Source organism: Glycine soja, chromosome 5 (genome assembly GCF_004193775.1).
Source record: "Glycine soja cultivar W05 chromosome 5, ASM419377v2, whole genome shotgun sequence".
NCBI lineage: Eukaryota > Viridiplantae > Streptophyta > Magnoliopsida > Fabales > Fabaceae > Glycine > Glycine soja.
In genome coordinates, this window is record NC_041006.1 from 38,731,940 (window position 1) to 38,753,703 (window position 21,764).

The 21,764-nt window shown below is 33.9% G+C and overlaps 3 protein-coding genes across 3 annotated transcripts; 2 read left to right on the forward strand and 1 right to left on the reverse strand.

Annotated features, from left to right (window-relative positions):
* The first annotated feature begins 4,705 nt into the window (after positions 1-4,705).
* LOC114413129 (acyl-coenzyme A oxidase 2, peroxisomal) lies at positions 4,706-9,550 on the forward strand. The gene is made up of 7 exons (XM_028377343.1): positions 4,706-5,233; positions 5,356-5,471; positions 6,142-7,022; positions 7,690-7,869; positions 7,965-8,131; positions 8,226-8,349; positions 8,997-9,550. The coding sequence occupies exons 1-7, from the start codon at positions 4,827-4,829 to the stop codon at positions 9,150-9,152; spliced, it is 2,031 nt and encodes a 676-aa protein (XP_028233144.1). The 5' UTR covers positions 4,706-4,826; the 3' UTR covers positions 9,153-9,550.
* Positions 9,551-9,606: 56 nt separating this feature from the next.
* LOC114413128 (nitrate regulatory gene2 protein-like) lies at positions 9,607-14,587 on the reverse strand. The gene is made up of 5 exons (XM_028377342.1): positions 12,801-14,587; positions 12,620-12,697; positions 11,722-11,927; positions 10,669-10,892; positions 9,607-10,526 (listed from the first exon to the last, which is right to left on the reverse strand). Exons 1-5 carry the CDS (start codon positions 13,834-13,836, stop codon positions 9,863-9,865), a joined length of 2,208 nt encoding a protein of 735 aa, XP_028233143.1. The 5' UTR covers positions 13,837-14,587; the 3' UTR covers positions 9,607-9,862.
* Positions 14,588-19,938: 5,351 nt separating this feature from the next.
* Positions 19,939-21,742, forward strand: LOC114413130 (putative ETHYLENE INSENSITIVE 3-like 4 protein). The gene has a single exon (XM_028377344.1). It carries the CDS (start codon positions 20,062-20,064, stop codon positions 21,448-21,450), a length of 1,389 nt encoding a protein of 462 aa, XP_028233145.1. The 5' UTR covers positions 19,939-20,061; the 3' UTR covers positions 21,451-21,742.
* The last annotated feature ends 22 nt before the right edge of the window (positions 21,743-21,764 follow it).

Genomic DNA, 21,764 nt, shown 5'->3' on the forward strand with positions numbered 1-21,764 from the left:
TGGGATAAGAATTGGGAATTCGTAAGATTATATAGATTTCCTAATGCAATGCACAAAAAATGATGAGGAAAAAGGTACTCACGACACCCATGACAACGACAAAAACGGGAAAAGAAACCACCAACAAGTGAAGATGAACAAAGGGATGAAGGAGAGGAGATGACGGCACAATGAAGGGAGAGCGAAAACAAAAACAATATAGGAGGAAGGGGATAGGTGTAGGGATGCTACTTTTTAATTTTGATGGAAAGACAAATTCGACAATTCACCTATATTGTTGGGTGTAGAAGAAGTGTTGAAAGAAAACCCCTCCCAAAGAGTAGTCACGTGGACATTTGAATCCTTCACCATAACTTGTATTTCACCCAATTTTATTTATGCGGACAGAAACAACTATTCCATTAGAAATATCCATTTCAAAATGATCATTTTGGAAGGTAAAAATTACCTCCAGAATATGAATAAGAATTTCAAAATTATTCTTTAGAACAATTATTTAAAATAAAAATAAGTGTCTTAAAGCTATTTTGGAATATTTATTCCAAAAATTACCTTCTAGAATATGAACAAGTGCTCTAAAATTATTCTAAAATAGCTATTCAAAAATTAAAATAAGTGCTTTAAAATTATTATGTTTTAAAAGATAAAAATTATCTTTCAAAATGGGATGATACTCCTTTCCCCTTTGCCTTCATCAACAACACTCACCAAAATCAACAACACCCCCAATCCCCATCTTTTATGCCGTGAATCCACGTTCCTTTCTTGTTACCCTTACGTTATTAAATCAAGCATATAAATGTGTGATGGAGGTGAAGTGGTGCAATGATGTTGGATGAGGCACAATGTGATGGTGGCAGAGGGAGTTGCTTTTACCAGGGCTGCAGATAGAGATTACTGATTCTTGTAAATTTCTTTAACAAAAGAGCTAGTTAAAAAATAGTAAACTTTGATCAGAGGCCGCTCAAGAAAACAAATTGACACTCAAAATGTATAGTTCTTGGTGAACAGGACACATGAATGCTATGGTTGATTTAGATAAGAAAGTAAAAGGAAAGAAACTGTATGTAACCAAAAAAGAAGAAGGAAAGAAACCGTTAGGATTTTGACATAGTAAGAATGAGAAGAGAAATATACACACTCAAGATTAATGGTTGCATCTCGACATGAAATGCGAAAAAGTTTTTAAATGTCTACATTTTTACTCAAAATAAACTATTAGGATTGATCCTGTTATCCTTTCAAGATACTTGGTGTGATAGGGGTATAAAGTGATGTGGCAAATAGAGTGTTTAGACTAAAACTAGTAGGATATTTGTTATAAATTTAGTTAGATATATTTTATGCACTGCACATGTTAAAATGCTAATTAAAAATGAATTTAGTAAGTATATTTAAAAAGAATAACTAAAACTATATGCTCAACATATTTACAAGATTAGGACAAGATATGTGATAATAACTTCTAAAACTACTTTCATTTAAAAATAACTCATTTGTTTTAATTTCATTTAAAAATAACTCTTAAAACACTTCTGTTAAAAAAATACTTTTTAATAATATAAAAAAACCTTCTAAACATCCTTTCATTTAAAATGACAATTCAAAATTATAATATCGAAGTCTCGCAATTATTATATAGAGAAGTGCTATTTGTTAAGAATTATTTCAGTTCCAATATGCACGAAAACAAAAACCAACCAATATAAAGACAACTTTTATCAATCAAGACAATGGTTAGACATGATCAGCAAGAGAGAGAAAATCAAAAATACTAATAAGATTGTCTTAGGAATCTCCTCTTCGTACTAATTAGCATTTTCGTATTATGTATTAGGTGTTTCCCCCAAAAAATGTTTGCCTCTTTCAACTTCGGAAAAATCTTCCCATAGGCATTAGACATTACGTAAATTATTCCTTTATAACAATACATGTTTGTCTCATTCGATTTGTACAAAAATATTGGATTTTTCATATCTGTAATAATGATTTGTGTTTTTTAAAAAGTAATTTAAAATTTGAATTCTTAGATATAAAATAAAATATATTAGAAAGAGAATACTTAACTTTTGAGCGTTTACCGTCTCTGACGTAAAATAATCATTACTTTGGACGTAAATAATTTTGTACCAATATTTATGTGTCCATTGCCCCTGGTAAACTAAACTAGTCGCTGCTTGAGTTGAGGCTTCTGGTATAAGTATGTATCCTTTCTAACACTGTAATTTTTAAGTGATAGATACTTACAAAGGGGTTAAATGTTAAAATTAATCATTCAATCATTTTTTTTTCTTTGTGTGTGTGTCTCTTTTATTGAAAAAAAAAAATTGGGTTTTGAAGAGGATTCATACACTTCTTATACACATAGACATAAAATCTTGATGGTTCCAAGTGTCACAAGAGCATGTTTGGGAATGTTTAAAATTTCTCAATTTTAGTTGTTATTTATAGTTGAAATTTCTCAATTTTAGGCTTCGAATAATGAAATTTGCTAAAACATATTTTAAAAAAATTGAAACATGTGATTATTCTTAAACAAAATTTTTTCTCCTAATACATATTATTCCAAAATCACCTTAAACTTCTTTAATAACTTTTTCCCTTTGAAGTTTCAAGCATACCATTTTTGCAAGGGTTAACTAGTTTTTGTTGTGGGATTTGTTGCCTCCTTTCAATTTAGGAGAAATAAAAACAACTTAGTTTTTGTCTCTAAACTTTTTTCAAAATTAATTTTTAGTCCCTTAATAAAAGTCTTTAATCCCTAGACAAAAATTTAATTGATCAAGATTCTTAAATTTTTCATTAAATAAATAAAATAATGGTATTCAAATTTTTGTTCAACTGAACCAAATTTTTAAAAAGTATAGAGACATTGCGTAATGAAACTTTTATTGAAGAACTAAAAACCTTAATAGAAAAATGTTAAGAATATTGACTCATCAACTTTTTTGTTAAGGGACTAGAAACTAAATATGGAAAAATTTTAAGAATTGAAAGCTTAGTTAAACTTCTTTTTTTATGTAAAGCCTTGTATTTTTTGTCATACATGAGCTAAATTAATTATATTTAAATTGCAATAAACTTTTTCTAATTATAATAAACTATAACAACGATAAATTATAGGGCATATTAAATTTTCAATCCTTAAACTTTTTAGAATTTGTGTTTTTAATTTTTTGAAATTTTTTTATTTGTTTTTAGTTATTAACTTTTTTTTTTTGTCTAAACTTTAGTTCATAAACTTTTTTTCATAATTTATTTTAATCCTTTTTTAGGGACTAAAAGCAAGGACAAGAAAAAAGTTAATGACTAAAAATAATAATAAAAAGTCGAGGTGAATCCAAACAAAAATTCTAAAAAGTGTTGAGATTACAAAAATAATTAACCCTAAATTATACACATAACCAAAGAGGGTGGATGAAGTTTCATCAAGCGTAACTTTAAAATAGTAACTCTTGATTTCAATCCTTTATTTTTTTTGTAATCCAATAATTAAATGTGAGTTATTTGTTATATGAAAAGTACCTCTTGAAGTAATTTTATCTCCTAGTAATTAATTATTAGGAAGCTTAAAGAGAATTTTAGAATGACTATGATATGCACAAAGAGCCTCAACTCATGTGCCTATATCAATTGATGCCAGATTATTCAAACTTTTTCCGCGATATTAAATTCAAATCTTAAATATATAATTATGTATTTATGACAAATAATTTAAAAATGGAGATACATACTTGTGGAGTGAGCCCAAGTCTTTGTGGAAAAAGATTTTTTTGTTGTTAAAAATAAAGAAATATAATTTAATGATTTTTTTAACCATCATAATTAGGAGCTTTGATTTTTTAGTGAAACTATTTCATAATTTTTGTTGTATGGACTGATTATAAGATTAATCATCTATAAGTTATATTTAAAGTTTTTCATCTATCCTTAAAAATGTATTATGAAAAAATTGAATCCAAGTATTTTCTACATACTCAATGATATATTATTGACTGAACTACCTCCATTAGATTTATTTAATAATTAATAATACCATAATACTTTTTATCATTAATAATACCTATAATATAGATGTGAACATGTATTTTTAATTTTTTCTGACACGTGGTGGTGTGGACCGATGGTGCAAACACAAAATTAGTTATTTTATGTCGATATGAAAAGTAGATAAGAGATACCGTATGGGCCACAACTATCCAAGACATTCAAAGGATAAAAGAATTCTATCTTGTTCCGTCTTAAATTGGAAAATCGTACAATTTATATAATTTTTATATTTCATAAAATATAAAAACAGCATATTTAATCTTATAAAATGTAATATCGCATGTTAAATTTAAAATAAAACATTCATAAATGTATAATTTTTATAATCAACATTCATCTATATTTTTAAAAAATTTATTATATAGAAAAATTCAAATAAATATACCATAATTAACATTTGTTTATGCAAATTTCAAATAGAATAATCATTATAAAATGAAAAAAAATTATGACAATAAATTCTGGGTAAGATTTCATTTTCATAATATCATCGGTTAAAAAAAAAAAAGTCATCCGTTATTATCAGTCAACTGAAGACACGTTGGAAGGCGCGCAGGGAAATTTAGCTGAAAAATTCCGATCCTATCCATATTGGTCAGTCACGACTCACGAGTGATCATCGCTTCAAAGCCACGTTATCGATTACGACCATTACCATTCTAAATGCCGTATCGCCAACACCAAACGAACACCCCCTTATATATATCTGAACATGATCGCAAATCGTTGAAATTGGACAATAACAAATACCGATTCCACCAAACACAACACAGAAAATGCAAACACCAAACTGCGAAGCCGAGAGGCGAATCCAGAGGCTAACCCTACACCTAAACCCCACGGCGTTGGTCGCGGCGAAGCAGTTGGAGATGGCAACGTGCGCTCGCGGGAAGCTGAGCGTGGACACGCCGTCGTTGTCTAGTTACCTGCGAGGGAAACACGTGGACATTCAGGAGAAGGTGTTCGATTACTTCAACGCGAACCCGCGCCTTCAAACTCCCGTTGAGATCTCCAAGGACGAGCATCGCGACCTCTGCATGAAGCAGTTAACGGGACTCGTCAGAGAAGCCGGGATTCGACCCCTCCGTTACGTAGTCGACGATCCCGCTAAGTACTTCGCCATTTTGGAAGCCGTTGGAAGCGTTGACATGTCGCTCGGGATCAAGATGGGGGTCCAGTATAGGTACGCAACTTAATTTACCAGTTTTCTTAATGTTTAATTTGTCTATTTTAATTCCATGTTAATTAGTGTAAAAAGTTTTTTGCTAACTAATACTAATAACTCTTTTTTTTTGTGTTGTGCAGTCTTTGGGGTGGTTCTGTTCTCAATTTGGGGACCAAGAAGCATAAGGATAAGTACTTTGATGGGATTGATAACTTGGACTACCCTGGTTGTTTTGCTATGACCGAGCTTCACCATGGTACTTTCATCTCTTTCTTCTTCTAACATAACATGTTGCTCAACTTGTAAACTTTGTTTTTTCATCTCATTGTTGGACTGTTGGTTAGTGTCACTGACTTACTGACACTGTTGATCGTGTAGGGTAGAGAGGCTTGGTTGATTTGAGAAAAAAAAAGGTTTTTCTGTTTTTACAAATGATTATAAAATGTCACATTTTTCACAACCATTTGTACTGAAACATAAAGCTAAGGATTTAGACAGACACAGAGATAACAGTGTTTTTGTGTTTTCTTATACAAGTAAGAAAAATGAAGGCAATATGACATTTTGAAATTAGCTGTGAAAATAAGAAATATAAAAGTAATGAGGTGAATGTGAGATACTGCTGAAAAAAACCTATTTGAAATAATCTAACAAACAACAGTTTCCATTTATTTGCAATTGCCGGTGAAGTGCATTAAAGTCTTTAACCAATAACCTTTGCTTCCTCCCTTTATTTGATTGTTTTCCATACCCAACTTACTCTCGGATAAACATCTTTGGGGTTGAAATTATATATATATATATATATATATATATATATATATTTTTTCTTTCCAGGGACTTATATTTCTATGTCAAACATGCTAACCACATAGCGTTTCCCCAAGTACACATTTCTAAACTGCTTACTTTTTTGTGCTTAAAAGGTTCAAATGTGCAGGGCCTCCAAACTGTTGCCACCTTTGATATAATCACAGATGAATTTATCATTAATACACCAAATGATGGTGCCATCAAATGGTGGATTGGTAATGCTGCAGTGCACGGCAAGTTTGCCACTGTTTTCGCTAGGTTGAAATTACCTACTTATGACAAAAAAGGACTTTCTGATATGGGTGTCCATGCTTTCATAGTTCCAATAAGGGATATGAAGACCCATCAACCACTTCCTGGAATTGAGATACATGATTGTGGTCATAAAGTCGGCCTCAATGGTGTGGATAATGGAGCATTGAGATTCCGCTCGGTAAGAATTCCTCGAGACAATCTTCTAAACCGTTTTGGAGATGTCTCCCGTGATGGAAAGTACACGAGTAGCCTTCCTACAGTAAATAAGCGGTTTGCCGCTACTCTAGGGGAACTTGTTGGTGGTAGGGTAGGCCTTGCGTATTCCTCAGTAAGCGTCCTGAAGGTTGCTGCCACAATTGCCATCAGATATTCTCTACTTCGTCAGCAATTTGGACCTCCAAACCAACCTGAAGTCAGTATTCTTGACTACCAGTCTCAACAGCATAAGCTTATGCCAATGCTGGCTTCAACTTATGCTTTTCATTTTGCCACGACAAATCTAGTGGAGAAATACTCTCAAATGAAAAAAACTCATGATGATGAATTAGTTGCAGATGTCCATGCCCTTTCGGCAGGTCTAAAGGCTTATGTAACATCATACACTGCAAAGTCACTCAGCATCTGTAGGGAAGCCTGTGGAGGCCATGGTTATGCTGCTGTTAATCGGTTTGGTATTTTGAGAAACGATCATGACATTTTTCAAACATTTGAAGGAGACAACACAGTTCTGCTTCAACAGGTTTTTAGCTAAAGCCTAAAGCCCAATTATATTGCTTCTCATAGATAATAACTACTCTACTTTTACAACCTGGTTGTTGTTATGTTTTAATCAGATAACCAAGATAATATATATTGCAAAGAATTGCCTCAGAATTCACTCATTTAAATCTGTGACTGTGTTTGCTGCTTCCCATATAAAAAATATATTGGCTTTCTTCTAGACCTTAGTGAAGAGTGTAGAGAATAGTGAACAAATCCGCATTGAAATTTTGCTCAAATAACAGAACAATAAAGGAAAGTTGCAGCTGGTTGGGCATTATATGCAATTGGTTTGCCCATACTTTGGTTCAAAATACCACTTTAACCTTGTGCTGTCATTTGCATTCTGCTGATATTAAATGTTTGTAGAGCTTCTTTGGATCTTGCTTTTGTTAGTCTCCAAATGAAATGCCAAAGTGTTCTAACAAAAGAATCCATTAAATTATTTGATTGCTGGTGCAGAGATATTTTTGCAACATTGCTTTCATACTTAAAACCATGTGGAATCATGGGAAGGCATGCCCTTCCTTCGTTTGATGGCAACTATAGCTTTAGGGCCATGCATTATGTATTTTGATTGGTTTTGCTATCCTCGTATTGGAAGCAAGTTAACTAATTTGTTTGGATTTTTTCCTTTACAAATGAAGGTTGCAGGTGATCTTTTGAAACAATACAAGGGAAAGTTCAAAGGTGGAACTTTCGCAGTGACATGGAACTACTTGAGAGAATCCATGAATACTTATCTGTCACAGCCAAATCCGGTTACTGCTCGGTGGGAAGGCGAAGACCATTTACGAGATCCTAAATTTCAATTGGATGCGTTCAGAGTGAGTTTTATCTTGATTGCATGACTAATGATTTAATATAGTTTATACTGACATAAATATTAAATCAACTAGTTATTTTGATTTTCACTCTGCAGTACCGAACATCTAGATTACTTCAAAGTGTTGCTGTACGACTTCGAAAGCATTCTAAATCTCTTGGGGATTTTGGTGCATGGAATAGATGTTTGAATCACCTTTTGACACTTGCAGAGTCACATATTGAGTCAGTCATCCTTGCTAAATTTATTGAAGCCGTGCAGAGGTGCTTCCTTAGTTCCTAGCCCTTGTGTATTATCTCCTTTATTTGCTCAATTTTGTATTTTATCCAATTTTAACTTGACTTATATATGCGCCAGCTGTCCGGATCCAAGCTCCCAAGCTGCTCTGAAGCTCGTCTGTGATCTTTATGCTCTGGATAGAATATGGAATGACATTGGAACCTACCGAAATGTTGACTATGTGGCTCCCAACAAAGCCAAGGTATAATAATCCTTGAAATAAAATTAGTACTCCAATATGTTGAAAATAAATTAATGCGCAATTGAGTACAAAAATTAATTAGCTGTTTCTAGTTTTTCCTAACAGCTCACAGAAACCCTTAATTACCAATGGGTTAATAGCTGATACTGGGGGGCCGTTCTAAGAAACTGAGAATGACTAGTGATAACCTAAATGAGATGGTACTAGGTCTGCCTGGGACAATTATGATGGCTGGCTTTCATATTAATTTGCATAACTTTGGTAGTAGTTTGGTTAGATACCATGAATGACATTTTTATCCAAGGGACAATGTCACTCATTATTTGGCTACGTAAGCACTTCTTTTTGAACTTCATTTCTCACCCATCAGAAAATTTAAGATTATTATATATATTAAGGAAAACATGATTTAAGATTTATGATAATTTCATATCCATACATTGATTTTCCCTCAATAAAACATATATTATCGATTATGAGCATGAGTTGGCTTTTGAAAATCTTGGTTTTGGCAATCGGTTTTTAACCTTATGAAGATAACAGTAGTACAGAGTTTATCTGAGATGAGGATGGATACGCTTGGACCTTGCCCTTTTTTACATCATAATGTTATTATTGTTGTATATTGAAGTTTTTCCATTTCACAGGCAATCCACAAGCTCGCGGAGTATCTTAGTTTCCAAGTGAGGAATATTGCAAGGGAACTTGTTGATGCATTTGATCTTCCGGATCACGTTACACGGGCCCCCATTGCCAAGCGGTCAGGGGCCTACTCGCAGTACACACAATATGTGGGATTTTAAAAAAAGGAACGCAAAGAAGATTGATGTATTTGCGGGAATTAACATGAGAAAATATTTTCTTGGCTCATTGTTGAAATTTATATGCTAGTGGTTGCTCCTGACCAAGAAACTACTACACACGACCAGAACCATAAATGAATGAAATGAAGTTTCAGTCGAAGATATCAGTGGAAAGTGAAAATTATTTTGTGAAAAGATATACAAGGTTTTTTCTTCAATATTTTTGGAAGCCAAAAGTTACCTTTTGAATTTTAACATTGATTGATTGCGAACTATTTGCTCAGCTTCTGCATGTAATGGAGCAATGGTATTAATCTTGTGGCATGGGTAAAAATTGTAAATTTCTTATAATATCTAAATCACACGAAAAGTACCAAGAATTTAGTCCATTAGCCTTTGCTGCTATTATGCAGATGGATACTGTTTCAATGTTTCACGTACAAAAACCGAAAAATAAAAATGGTTAACAGTGTCTATAACAAAACCATCAGTGAAGAAGTATCTCAGATTCTCTTCAAGCAACATAGTCTTTGCTAGTCATCATAACATGCAGCTCATTTACAGACACTTACACCCCATTTTTCATCTCACAAATTTCTTTCTCCAACAAGGACCATGATCATGCGTCTATAGTTTTATTTTGGGTGTTTTTGATAATATAAATTAATGTCAAGCAAGCACAGCAGAAAAAAATTCATATACTTTGAGAATTAAAATTTTTCAGCCCTGATAGTTCTGCAATTATGGTATGCATTTCGAGCTGATTCACTTTTTTGCTTGATATCTTCATACATCTTCAATGATGCCTCAGAAAATTTGGTCAGGCGATCAAGAACCTTTGTTAATCTTGCATGTATGCAGCTCAAATTCGTGGACTCATCTTCATTCTCTTCATTAGTTTTGCTCTCGGTTTCTGCCATACTTGCATTGACAGAATTCTGTTTCTTGAGAAGTTGGTCATTATGCTGCTCCGTCTGCAGATGAAGATCAGACAAAAAGTTTCTGATTGCCTGACTTAGTTCCTCAGAGGGTAAAGCCTTGATCCCAGCAGACCAGTCACGGCAAAGAACAAATATAGGTGGTGCCAGAACTCGGCGAGGGGAGAATGGTCTTCTGCTCTTGGTACGCTCCCTTGGTTGCAGTATACAGTTTTGTAGCCACGCATTGACAGCTTCCACATATGAGGTGAGGCTGTTAATCCAGTTAGCAAAACTCAGACCAAAGAACTCAACTTCTTCTAGCAGCCGAGTCATTATCTCTCTGAGTGCATCTCCTTGCAAGGTTCCTGGTGAGCTCCTTGAATGATATGCCAAGGAGATGGTGATGTACTGTGCATGATGACATTCAAGCATAGCCTTCCACATCCTGATCAATCTGCACAACCAGTAGTTTCTTAAGTTATATTAGTTGTTATAGCTTTAACACTCAACTGGCAAGGAATAGATTTTAAAGATAACAGAGAAAGTAAAGCTTCAAGGTAATAAGATAAACATAAAATCCAGAACCCCCCACTTACCCTTCTGTTAACTCCAAAAGTTGTGGTAGCAATTCTTCATCCCTCATTCTCTCAATTCGTTTAGATATTGAATCAACAGAATATATAGCCACTGTTAACCGTGAATGCAGATCCTTCACAACTGACCGGGTCTTGTCAATCACATGAGTGCCTTGATCTTTTGCAAATTGATGCCTAAGCTGGTGACATTTTCGATCATAGTCCTTCCTTATGAATTCACTAGCCTACAGATAGCCCAACAGGTGGTCAAAATGATCAAGGATTGAAAACACAATTTGGAGGTGCAACACATTTACCAAGCATAAGCATGACAATAAAAGAATTTGGAGAGAAAGGAACAATTAAATAAATGCATATTATAGTAGATATTTTTTACTTTTAAGGTTTTTCTTTTCCTTGAAGTAACAGTTATTTATATGGTTCAAGCAACTTAGGAGGCCTCACTTTGATTATTGCTGACAACTTGTGTGAACCAGTCCGAGAATTGTAGTGGGGTATTGAATGTAAATTCTACCAAGATTTAGAAAAATGGAGTGAGCAGTAAAATACTGCTAGAAAAGTTTAACCAAGTTCCCTTTTATTTTCTACACCAGATTACCTATGAATAATGAATGAAAAAAATTCTTGATACTATTTCTCTAGTGAATTTTCTCTGCAACACCAGAAGATAAGATAGATAACAAATTAGCTCTGAAATGTGAATTAACTCTACAGATGAGCACAACATTGGTTATGCATTTTCAAAGACGATAAGGAGGCATTAATTGCCCAAGAATTCTCCAAGGACCACGGAAACATAAATTTTCATATGCCTTATACCCATTCCCAAGATAACCATAATTTATGATTTCAATGTGGCAAGGCAACTAATATTGGCATCCAAGGAACTCAAATTGTTATTGACTTGATGTTCTAAAGATATTATATGTAAATTAGTATACTCAGTTATCAGGCAATTCATGTTCATCCATTTATATCATGCTTTATTTAAATAGTTCAGTGTTTTTCATCATAAACCCTATACTAATTTCATTTTTATGCGAATTGTAATACCTTTACTTCATCATAGAGTTTTCGCTCCCAGGCATATAGTCTGTCAAGAGTGGATGAATGGCTTCCAGCAATCATACAGAATTCTTCTACAAAGTCACTTCCACTATCATCAATATCTTCCTTTGTTTTTGTAGCCAAAGCATTCCTGGACGAGGATGATCGAGAAGAAGCTGTCCTTTTCCAACTAATAATTTTTTGGGCAGGTTCTGCACAGATAGGGGATAAATTAGTCCATCCCAAATATTCATCTTTCAAGAATCAAACCTTGAAGTGCAAACAAAACAGTGACCTCGTAATTAAATGTTTAAGAGTAAAAACTAACAAGGAAAAAAATTGAATAATATTAACACCCGTAGCTCGAGATAAGGAATTTACAGGTAGACCAGATTGCATCAAATACAAAACAACACTATATACCTCTTTATTTCCAAACTCATCACAAGGTAAGAACTTATGTCAGCATAGCTTACCTTTCAACAAACAATTATTTATTTATTAACCAAATGAACAATCAAACCTCATGAATTGAAGGATACCACTTAGATTACTGCATGTTGTTGCAGAAAATAATCACCTTAATCCAAATAGAAAGAATCATATTTATCACCAGACTTAAAACATTCAGCGAACCATATACAAAACAGAAATTAGTTATATATATTACAAATAGCAGCTTAAATTTTAAGCTTGTGTCATGTCCTGAACAATTTCATTTCATTTGTCAACAAATGGAGAATCAAACAAGAGCTAATAAGTATCTAGAAACCTTCAATAGAGTAACAAGCCAAATTTGAAGAATAAATGACAAGCCCAAATCATCAAGCAGTATTTAAGGCTAAATCCACAATTTAGATTAAGTTGGTAATAAGTGTCTATTTACAGAACTGATGCAACTTACCCTGGAAAACAGGTGAAGCCTTTCTACCGCAACAAACAGGCTGGACAGCAGACAACAAAGCAGTGGTAGACGACTTCCCTAAGAGAAGAAGTCAAAAGCAGTTTAGTACCTCGCTATTGCATACAAAATTCATATGAAGTTCAGCATCTGGAAGAAAAAAAATCTGATTTCAAGCAATTACCTTTTGCCTCAGAATATCCCACCTTGATTTTGTTAGCCTCTAACAACCTCAAGACCTCCCTACCAGATTCAGAAGCTCGAATGAACCTATGCTCTATATCCTTTATGCTAGAGAGAAAATCTTTAGCTCTGTGTGTGATGAACTCTGAAGGATCCTCTCTTTCTGTGGAGGCATTTTTTCCAGCCATGTTTTGCTCCCTCTTTGCACTGGACCTTCCACCAGCACCCTTGTTTGCAACAGCTCGGCTCACATCACCTGCAGCACTTGGCAACTCTAGCTCTCTCACTTCTCCATCAACCATTCCTTTGCCACCTTCAACTCCTCTTGAAACAGTTGAATTATCAAGGCAATGTGCATAAGAGTTGCCACACTCATTTCCCATTGCAGCACTGCTGAAGTTTCCACTAAACTTCTCATCCAGGAGTGGTTGCATCATGCAATGCCTATCAGAACCAACATGTAACCATTGATCACCCTTTTCTTCATCCCTAAACTCTCTGGACTCACTACAATGCACTGCAAACCTGAAGCTGTCACTGTCCTCTGCAGGTTCAAAGAAATCCCAAGATGCACCTGACTCAGGAGGAGGTGGTGGAGGTGGAGGCATTGGAACCACGGTGGATTCATCATCCAAATAGTTGTTGTTACCGAAGGCATTGATCCTAACAGTGACAGCAGCACTACCCCCTGACCTCATGTAACTAAGAGTGGTGGCCACAGGAGGCGAAAGAGGACTCTCGGTGTGCAACGGTGACTCCAAAACCTCAACCTCAGCAACATGAGAAGGTGATGATGGAGAAGGGTAACTAGTTTGAGAAGGGGTTTTGTTAGATATAGAAAGAGATGACTCTACCTCTACCTGAGACTCAGCATACCTGCGGAGAGCAATGCCAACATTTCGAAGAGATTGAATGTACGAAACATGTGCAGCTACTAAAGAATATCTTGAATCAATAGCCACCTTGATGAACCTCTTTCTTTCCTTGCACAGACTCAAAGCTTCATTCTTTTCCGCTCTAGAGTTCGTAGCACCCATTTTCCCCCTTTTGTCAGATTACATCCATTCACCAAGCATTCATAGAAAAAACCCTATTTTGATAACCCCCCACACCACCCCGTTACTTTTTCTTCAGAGCTTCACACATTCACAATCACACACAACATTCCAAGAGGCCCACTTGGGGAAAAAAATAAGCAAAACAAACCCAATGAAGAGGAAAACTAAAATATCATAACCCTTAAAGTTGACAGCTGGAAAAGCAAGACCTCCTCGGTCAAAATGTGACCTTTATTATGTTTCAGACAATGGTGAACAGAGTAACCGTGAGCACCCATGCTGCATGTTGATGCAGCAAATGAGAAAAATGAGAGAGCTTAGGACTTAGGTTAGTAGGAAAGGAACAAGACCCTTTATAAGGAAAAGGAAGACAATTGGTGGTGGAAAAGTGATTGAGTTGGTTTCACTCAGAACAAAGGAAGGAAAGGAGAAGCAATGAGGGTAGGTGAAGGTCATCAAAACAAAGCCATCGAGGGAAACCTGAAGCGTATCAATGTGGTTCTGGTTTTTTGAGTGTGTAGTGTGGAATAACCTTGTTGCAGAGATTCTGCAAAGAGCAATGAGCGATTGAGCGTTGTGCAGAGATGGCAAAAAGGTGCAGAAAGAGAAACAAACAAAAAACGTGAACGACTTACTTCACTGGTGAACCTCGTTTTGTGTGTTGGCTTTGGTTTTTTACTTTTTTCATTCATTGCATTGAAAAACAATAGTTAAGTACATTAAATTAAATCAAAGATAAAATATGTTTGAAATTTGTCTATAATTTGAAAATTATTAATTTTATCCTTCTGATTTTTTTTTATATTAATTTGATTCCAATAAAATGTATCTCTGTTGGTAATTTCATCATATGATAATTTGATATAGGTGTAATTTGATTATAAATAAATTAAATAATTTATAATGGTTAAACTCTAAAATGAATTAAATAATCTTTTGCGGTTAAATTTCTTAAAAATTTGTAATTTTATATTACTTTTAAAACGATTTTCTTGCACATGATAAGATTAGGAAAAAAATTAAATAACATTAGATCCTAGTATCTTATAAGTTTACTTGAGAACATAAAAAAAAAATAACTTTGTTAGCTACCTCATGAATCCTGAAATGGAGTTATAGCTAAAGATAAAAAAAAAATGTGTTACTTTATAGAAATTAAATTAATAAAAAAAATTATAAAGATAAAATTAATATTTTTAAATATTTTATCCATAAATTAATTTCTAAGGTTATAGTTCTGTGCAAATGAATCAAAATCATGAAATATGATTTCATCTATAAAATAATTAAATATTAGTCATTATAATTTTTTTATAATTTATATGCATATATATATATATATATATATATATATTCTCATATGACAAATTAAAATCAAAATGTACAATTTGGTAGTTTCAATTTTCTTATTTTTTAATTAAACCTTTGTAATGATTTTTCTATTTTGATTAATAATAAATTTATATCACTTATAATTTTTAGATAAATCAAGATGTTTATATAAATTATATCTTTAAAATATTTACTTATTATGAAATTTAACTATATAAAAATAATATTTATAGTACATGTTAGAGTTGATTAAAAAAATAAATTACACTCAACAATAGTGATTGTTCTGTTAATTTTTTAAGAATTTAAAAATATCTTTATAGCTTAAAAAATCGACACTCGTAATTTATCTAATCCTTTATCTTTTATCTTATTACTTAAAGTAGTATACATCAGGAGAAAATTTCCCCCCTAAAGTTTGAGGCTTGTAATTTTCAATCCATGTAAACTAATCTAAATAATAAAAATGTTATTATATTAATTACAAATATTTGAAAGTAATAAAGGAATATTTTTAGTTAAATACACCAAATAATAGTCTTTATTACTTAAAGTAATATAAAATAGGAGAAATCCCACCCTCAAAAGTTTGAGTATCAATTTTATAATTTTCAATTCATCTAAACTAATCAAAATAATAATAATGTTATTATATTAATTACGAATATTTGAAAATAACAAATAAATATTTTATCACTTAAAGTAATATACATTAAGAAAAAAAATTCCCCCAAAAGTTGAGGGTCAATTATGTAATTTTCAATTCATGTAAACTAATAAAAAAATAATCAAAATAATAATAACATTATTATATTCATTACAAATATTTGAAAGTAATAAAGGAATACTTTCAATCAAGTACACCGAATAATAGCCTTTATTACTTAAAATAATATACAGTGGGAGAAATTTCACCCAAAAAAAAAAGTGAGGGTCAATTTTGTAATTTTTAATTTATATAAATTAATCAAAATGATAATAACGTTATTATTATATTAAATACGAATATTTGAAAATCATAAATGAATAATCCCAATTAAATATAATAACGTAGAATATTCTTTATTATTTAAAGTAATATACATTAGAAGATATCTCTCCCACCCAAGTTTGAGGGTCAATTTTTATAGTTTTCAATTCTTGTAAACTAATTAAATTAATAGTAACGTTATTATATTAATTACGAATATTTGAAAGTAATTAATATTGAATTATTCTCAATTAAATACACTGTAAAATATTTAATAAAGATAAAAGTAATGACATTAATCAAAATACACGCACGAAATACAGGTTAGGAATTTTACTTTAATTGATATTAATGTATTAATATATTAGTTCAAACTACACTTTTAAATATATCGAGATAATTAATTTAAAAAATGCTACTAATTTAAAATTTCAACCTAATTTTAGAATTGATTTTGGTATAATTGAAAACATTCAAACACACACAATCAAATTGAAATGGCTCTAAAGATAGCTGGAAAAAATTAAGCCTTACTGTTAATTGAACATATGTACTCGTCCACATGTCCAGCTATCACTGGCCAGGATTACAGCTTACGTGCTAGTCCAAGTAATAATTTCTCCTAAGATGGAAATCACCGTCTCAAATTTCTAATGTTTCCATTGTTAAAAAACATTTCCTAAACAAATATAATTATTATCTTTATTAAAGTATTTTTAATATATAAATAGAAAAGAATATGTTAAAGAAACAGGTAATTTGAGTCTGTGGGCTGGCTAACCTTTTTCATCATATCTAATTAAGATGGTGATGAAAATGAAACATCACAATAACAATTACGAAGTTGATTTGCATTGTCGAGAATACAATTACTTGAGGTTTTTGTGGTGTGCTAATAGGAAATTAATGTAGTACTACTGTTAACTTACAAATTCTTATGAGTTTAGCATAATATATTTTATATTATTAACTGATTAAAATTAATTGTTGATATAATTTTTAATGTGTAAAAGTTGATGAACTTATAATCAAAATATAATACAAAACTATTAAACATTTATCACATTATAATTATTATTCTTTATTTTTAAACGTTGTTTTACGCTCATTTCTTTTGCAGCACAAAACTTTAATTTACACTTTGTCTGATAGGAGGAAAATGATAAAAAGAAATGAAAAAAAATAAGAGAAAAGGAATAGATGAGAAATGAGAATATTGTGTTGTTTGTGAGTAGAAATAAGAAGGGAGGGAAACGAAATGGGCTTGGATCGACACCTTTTTATTTCAGCGCAAAAATGTGAAGAGATGAACAATGACGTGAGTTATTCACATATTTTTGCCGTATTTTTGGGTGGGTGGGTTTAGAAATCGTCCAATTTTGTGCGTTTAATGTCGGCTTTTCAAGTTTTAAATACGGCTAGGTTTTTTTTTTTTGAAGTCTTAAATACAGCTAGCTGGATAGATCTTATGATGTTGAGTTCACTTCACTCCATAACTATGGCTGATTTGTAGGACAATACCACCACTTTTACATATTTCTTATCAAATAACTTTTCTATCTCCCGTCAAAAGGAGGAGATTTTCTTTCTGCACCTATCATTTTTCTTCTACACCTAACAATAAGAATGAAAAACGAAAAATACTCTTACGTATAGCCTATACGGATTATCAATCCATAAGACTATTATGGATTCGCAATCCGTAAGGCCATTACGAATTGCCAACCATGAAGGCCATGGATCTCACACACACCACACCACACCCAATCCCTTCCCATCCCTGGCTAGCACTGTCACAAGGATCTTAGCAGCCTTGTGCGACTCCATTGCGATGATGTCGTCGAGCGGGACGAGAGGGAGGGCGATGGCCATGAAGGACATGAGGGCAGAGAGTGCCACAGGGTCCAACCCTGCCTTGAAGGCGTCAAGGATAGAGATGGCAACAGCAAAGTACGCGAGCAACGTGAGGTGGAGGCGCTCCGTGGCAAGGTTGGAGTGAAGGGCGATGCCAGTGACCTCATGCACGCCACGCCCACTCCCTCCCCCTCCCTAGCCAGTGCCATCATGAGGATCTCAGCAACCTCATGCGACTTTGGCGTGACGATGTCGTAAGGCCATGAGCTACTACAGTAGAGGTGGTCATCCTGTGGTGCGACGGAGTTGGCATAGCGGTCCATGAGCTACTGGTAGAGGTTTGTGGTGGGTGTGTGGGTGAGGAAGGTAAGGCCATTACGGATTGACAATTTGTATAATTCTTACGGATTGCAAATCCATGTTCTGAAATATTTCAAAAAGGGGTAATTTTGGAATATTTCAAAAAATGTAAGGTGTAGAAAAATTTCTTTTGGTGAAGGTAGAAAATCCCAAAAAGGAAAATCAATCCTATTGCTCATGAATCGTCTACCCTATGTTGGACTTTAGGTTTTTCTTCCATGATAAAAAGGAAAAAATACTATAAAACAAGCGTATCTTTTTATTCATACGATTTTAAATGAATAATTATCTAATATAGTTGTAAAATTTAAAAAGCGAGTTAGTTGTAGATTTGTTTTCCTGGATCACACATATCTGCTAAAAAAAATTATGATTTGAGTCAAATAAAATTAGTATAGGAATAAAATTTTAAATCTTACGTTAATTAATCCTTGCATAGGGTGATAGTTTTGGATTCATCTTTGATACAATATCATTGAAATTTAATCAAATATAATTTAAAAGCAGTTTGAACTATTTTGAATAAGTCAGCTTTATATCTCAATTCTAAACATATAATTTGGTTGCTAATATAATTAGTGACTGATATATAAAAGTGATTTTAGAAATCGTTAGTTATTGATTTCTTACAAATTTAGAGACTGATTTAGATACCAAATTTATAAATTGGTTTAGAGACCATATTTATTGACTAATTTAGGGACCAATTTACGGACCAGTTTTAATAGCCGTGGAGCCTTTTTCTTGGGCCTGCTAGTTGTTAATTCACAAGCTTTCTCATCAAATTGGGCTGAAAGGCCTATCAGAATCTTAGCACTTAAGGAAGACATAACTTTCATTTGATGACCGTGCATACTAATTCGTGTTTTTTCCCCATAGTTGGCATGACAAAATTTGTAATGAAACAAGTTATAAAAATGTAGTCAAAAGAACATATCAGAAGAGGAAAGAAAAATATTTTTGGCCTTTTGATGTTATATCATCTTTCTTACTTAACTGTCTTTTCTCCCTGGCCAGTTATATATTATATTCTGTGCCCTCACGAAAAATTAGAGCCATACTCTATTTAATTTATTGCCATAAGTGATAACTATACGTTGGCGATTACATCATTCACAACACACATGCAGGTCTCACAAGGGAGACCTTAGTAAGAAAAAACAGCTAATACCATATTGCTCACGGTTTCTTCATCATGATCTATTTGATGATCATCATTCCATGGCCACCACCATCAACAGCATGCAAATTTCCAATGCAGTTACGCATATACTCTCATGACATCACTTAATTATATACATATATGAAAAGTTGCATTCAAAATGTGCATCAATACTACCCACCAAATTAAAACAGCCTCGCATGCCCAACACGCGGCACCCACAGTTTCATTTCCTCGGGTAATTGTTCACACTGCAACACTTACTACCTTCGAAACTGCGTACCTTGTCTCATCCCTTAACGCATTTATTGGTTGAACTTCCTAAGCTTAATTTCCCAATTAGATCATAGTCATACCCTTTTACCACCGCCATTCTAGTAGTTTCATGCACGTATATAAATAAGGACACATTTTATCAACATTCATGCATATCAAAAAAGTATTTTCATTTCAAGCACGACTAAAAACACCTTTTTCCTCTCACACCGACAGTTTCAAGAAGCAAGGAGGAGAATTCACATAAATCATGGTGGAGATTCACGAAGAAATCGACCCCTTTGATCAAGAAGAACATGAAGAGGAAGAAACCGACTATGATCAGCTAAAGAAGCGGATGCAGAAGGATCGGATCCTGCTGCAGCAGATGAAGGAGAAACGCCCCAAAGAAGAGGCAGGCCAACAAGAAAAACAAGAAGCATCTAGGCGGAAGAAGATGTCAAGAGCACAAGACTCTATCCTCAAGTACATGGTGAAGATTATGGAGGTTTGCAATGCTCAAGGTTTTGTGTATGGTATTGTCCCTGAGAAGGGAAAGCCAGTGACTGGTTCTTCTGACAGCTTGCGTGAGTGGTGGAAAGAAAAGGTCAAATTTGATCAAAATGCACCAGGCGCCATTGCGAAATACATGCCACTCCTTGAAACAGATGAGTTGGATCCAAGTTCCTACATACATCTCCTTAATGACTTGCAAGACACTACTCTGAGTTCACTACTTTCTGCTCTGATGCAACATTGCATACCTCCCCAAAGAAGATTCCCTCTTGAGAGAGGCTTGGCTCCACCTTGGTGGCCCAGAGGGGCAGAGAATTGGTGGGGTGAACAAGGCTTTCTGGCCCATGAACATGGCCCACCTCCTTATAAGAAGCCCCATGACCTCAAAAAGGCTTGGAAAGTGTCTCTCTTGGCTGCAATCATCAAACACATGTCTCCTAATTTGGACAAACTTAGAAGGTTGGTGACTCAGTCCAAGACTTTGCAAGATAAAATGACAGCCAGGGACACAGCAACTTGGTCCAAGGTCATGAACCAAGAAGAAACACTGCTGCAATTGGCCAATAAATGCCTCAGAATATCTCCATCATCAGAGGAAGATGAAAACGAGTGCGAAAGCTCCACTGCTAGTACTATCATCCATGAAGGTGGCAACATTATTGAGAAAAGGAAGAGTGACGTGTTTGACTTAGATGCTGTTGTTGATAAGCTATATGCTTGTCAATACTATCAGTGTCCACAAAGTTTAATGGGTATGGGATTTCTTAACAAAAACTCAAGGATGAACCATGAGTCCCTCTGTGCTTACCGCACTAATGAAAGCCAATCTGATCTCCTTCAGGATTCTCAGTCCAATGACACACAAATTGCAAGTGTGGATGATTGGATGATGAACTTGGAGGTAGCAAGAGCTAACCAGAATGAGAATAACCACCCTGTTGGCCATCCGATTAACGATCAGTTTAGAGATATTGCAGGAAAGACATCAGAAGAAGATTATGGATGCTTATGGCCAAAGTCCCTTGAAGATCTTGATTTGCAAGCTGCACTGAATCAGATGGACATGGACTTGAATCCAAATCCAGAGCAAGATACACCACAGGGCCAAGAAGTAACCTCAATTTGGGACTTACCCTACAAATAATAAGTTCCTCGGCCCAAGCTTGGATCGATTCTGCACTGCTACTGCTATGTCTATACTAATTAAAAAACTTCGTACCCCATTGCCTAGAGGCTCTTCGCTATGCGAAGGTATGGGGGAGGGATGTTGTACGCAGCCTTACCCTTACATATGCAAAGAGGCTGTTTATGTCTATACTAATTAATTATTTAAATATTAATTAATAAGGCAATGTCTCCTGATGTAATACAAGATAGCCTTTAGCTTCGTACAAGTTCTATAAGCATTTCTTCTTCAGTTCATGTTTGGCTCTCAATGAATAGTTCAACTCTATTTAC

Bases quoted from the DNA above. Each gene is read 5' to 3' on its own strand.
- LOC114413129 (XM_028377343.1), top strand. From the start codon at position 4,827: ATGCAAACACCAAACTGCGAAGCCGAGAGGCGAATCCAGAGGCTAACC. The intron at 8,132-8,225 runs GTGCTTCCTTAG...TATATGCGCCAG, and splicing joins TTTATTGAAGCCGTGCAGAG to CTGTCCGGATCCAAGCTCCC. The intron at 8,350-8,996 runs GTATAATAATCC...TCCATTTCACAG, and splicing joins TGGCTCCCAACAAAGCCAAG to GCAATCCACAAGCTCGCGGA.
- LOC114413128 (XM_028377342.1), bottom strand. From the start codon at position 13,836: ATGGGTGCTACGAACTCTAGAGCGGAAAAGAATGAAGCTTTGAGTCTG. The intron at 10,893-11,721 runs GTATTACAATTC...GGCTATCTGTAG, and splicing joins AACTCTATGATGAAGTAAAG to GCTAGTGAATTCATAAGGAA. The intron at 10,527-10,668 runs GTAAGTGGGGGG...CTGGTTGTGCAG, and splicing joins CTTTTGGAGTTAACAGAAGG to ATTGATCAGGATGTGGAAGG.
- LOC114413130 (XM_028377344.1), top strand. From the start codon at position 20,062: ATGGTGGAGATTCACGAAGAAATCGACCCCTTTGATCAAGAAGAACAT.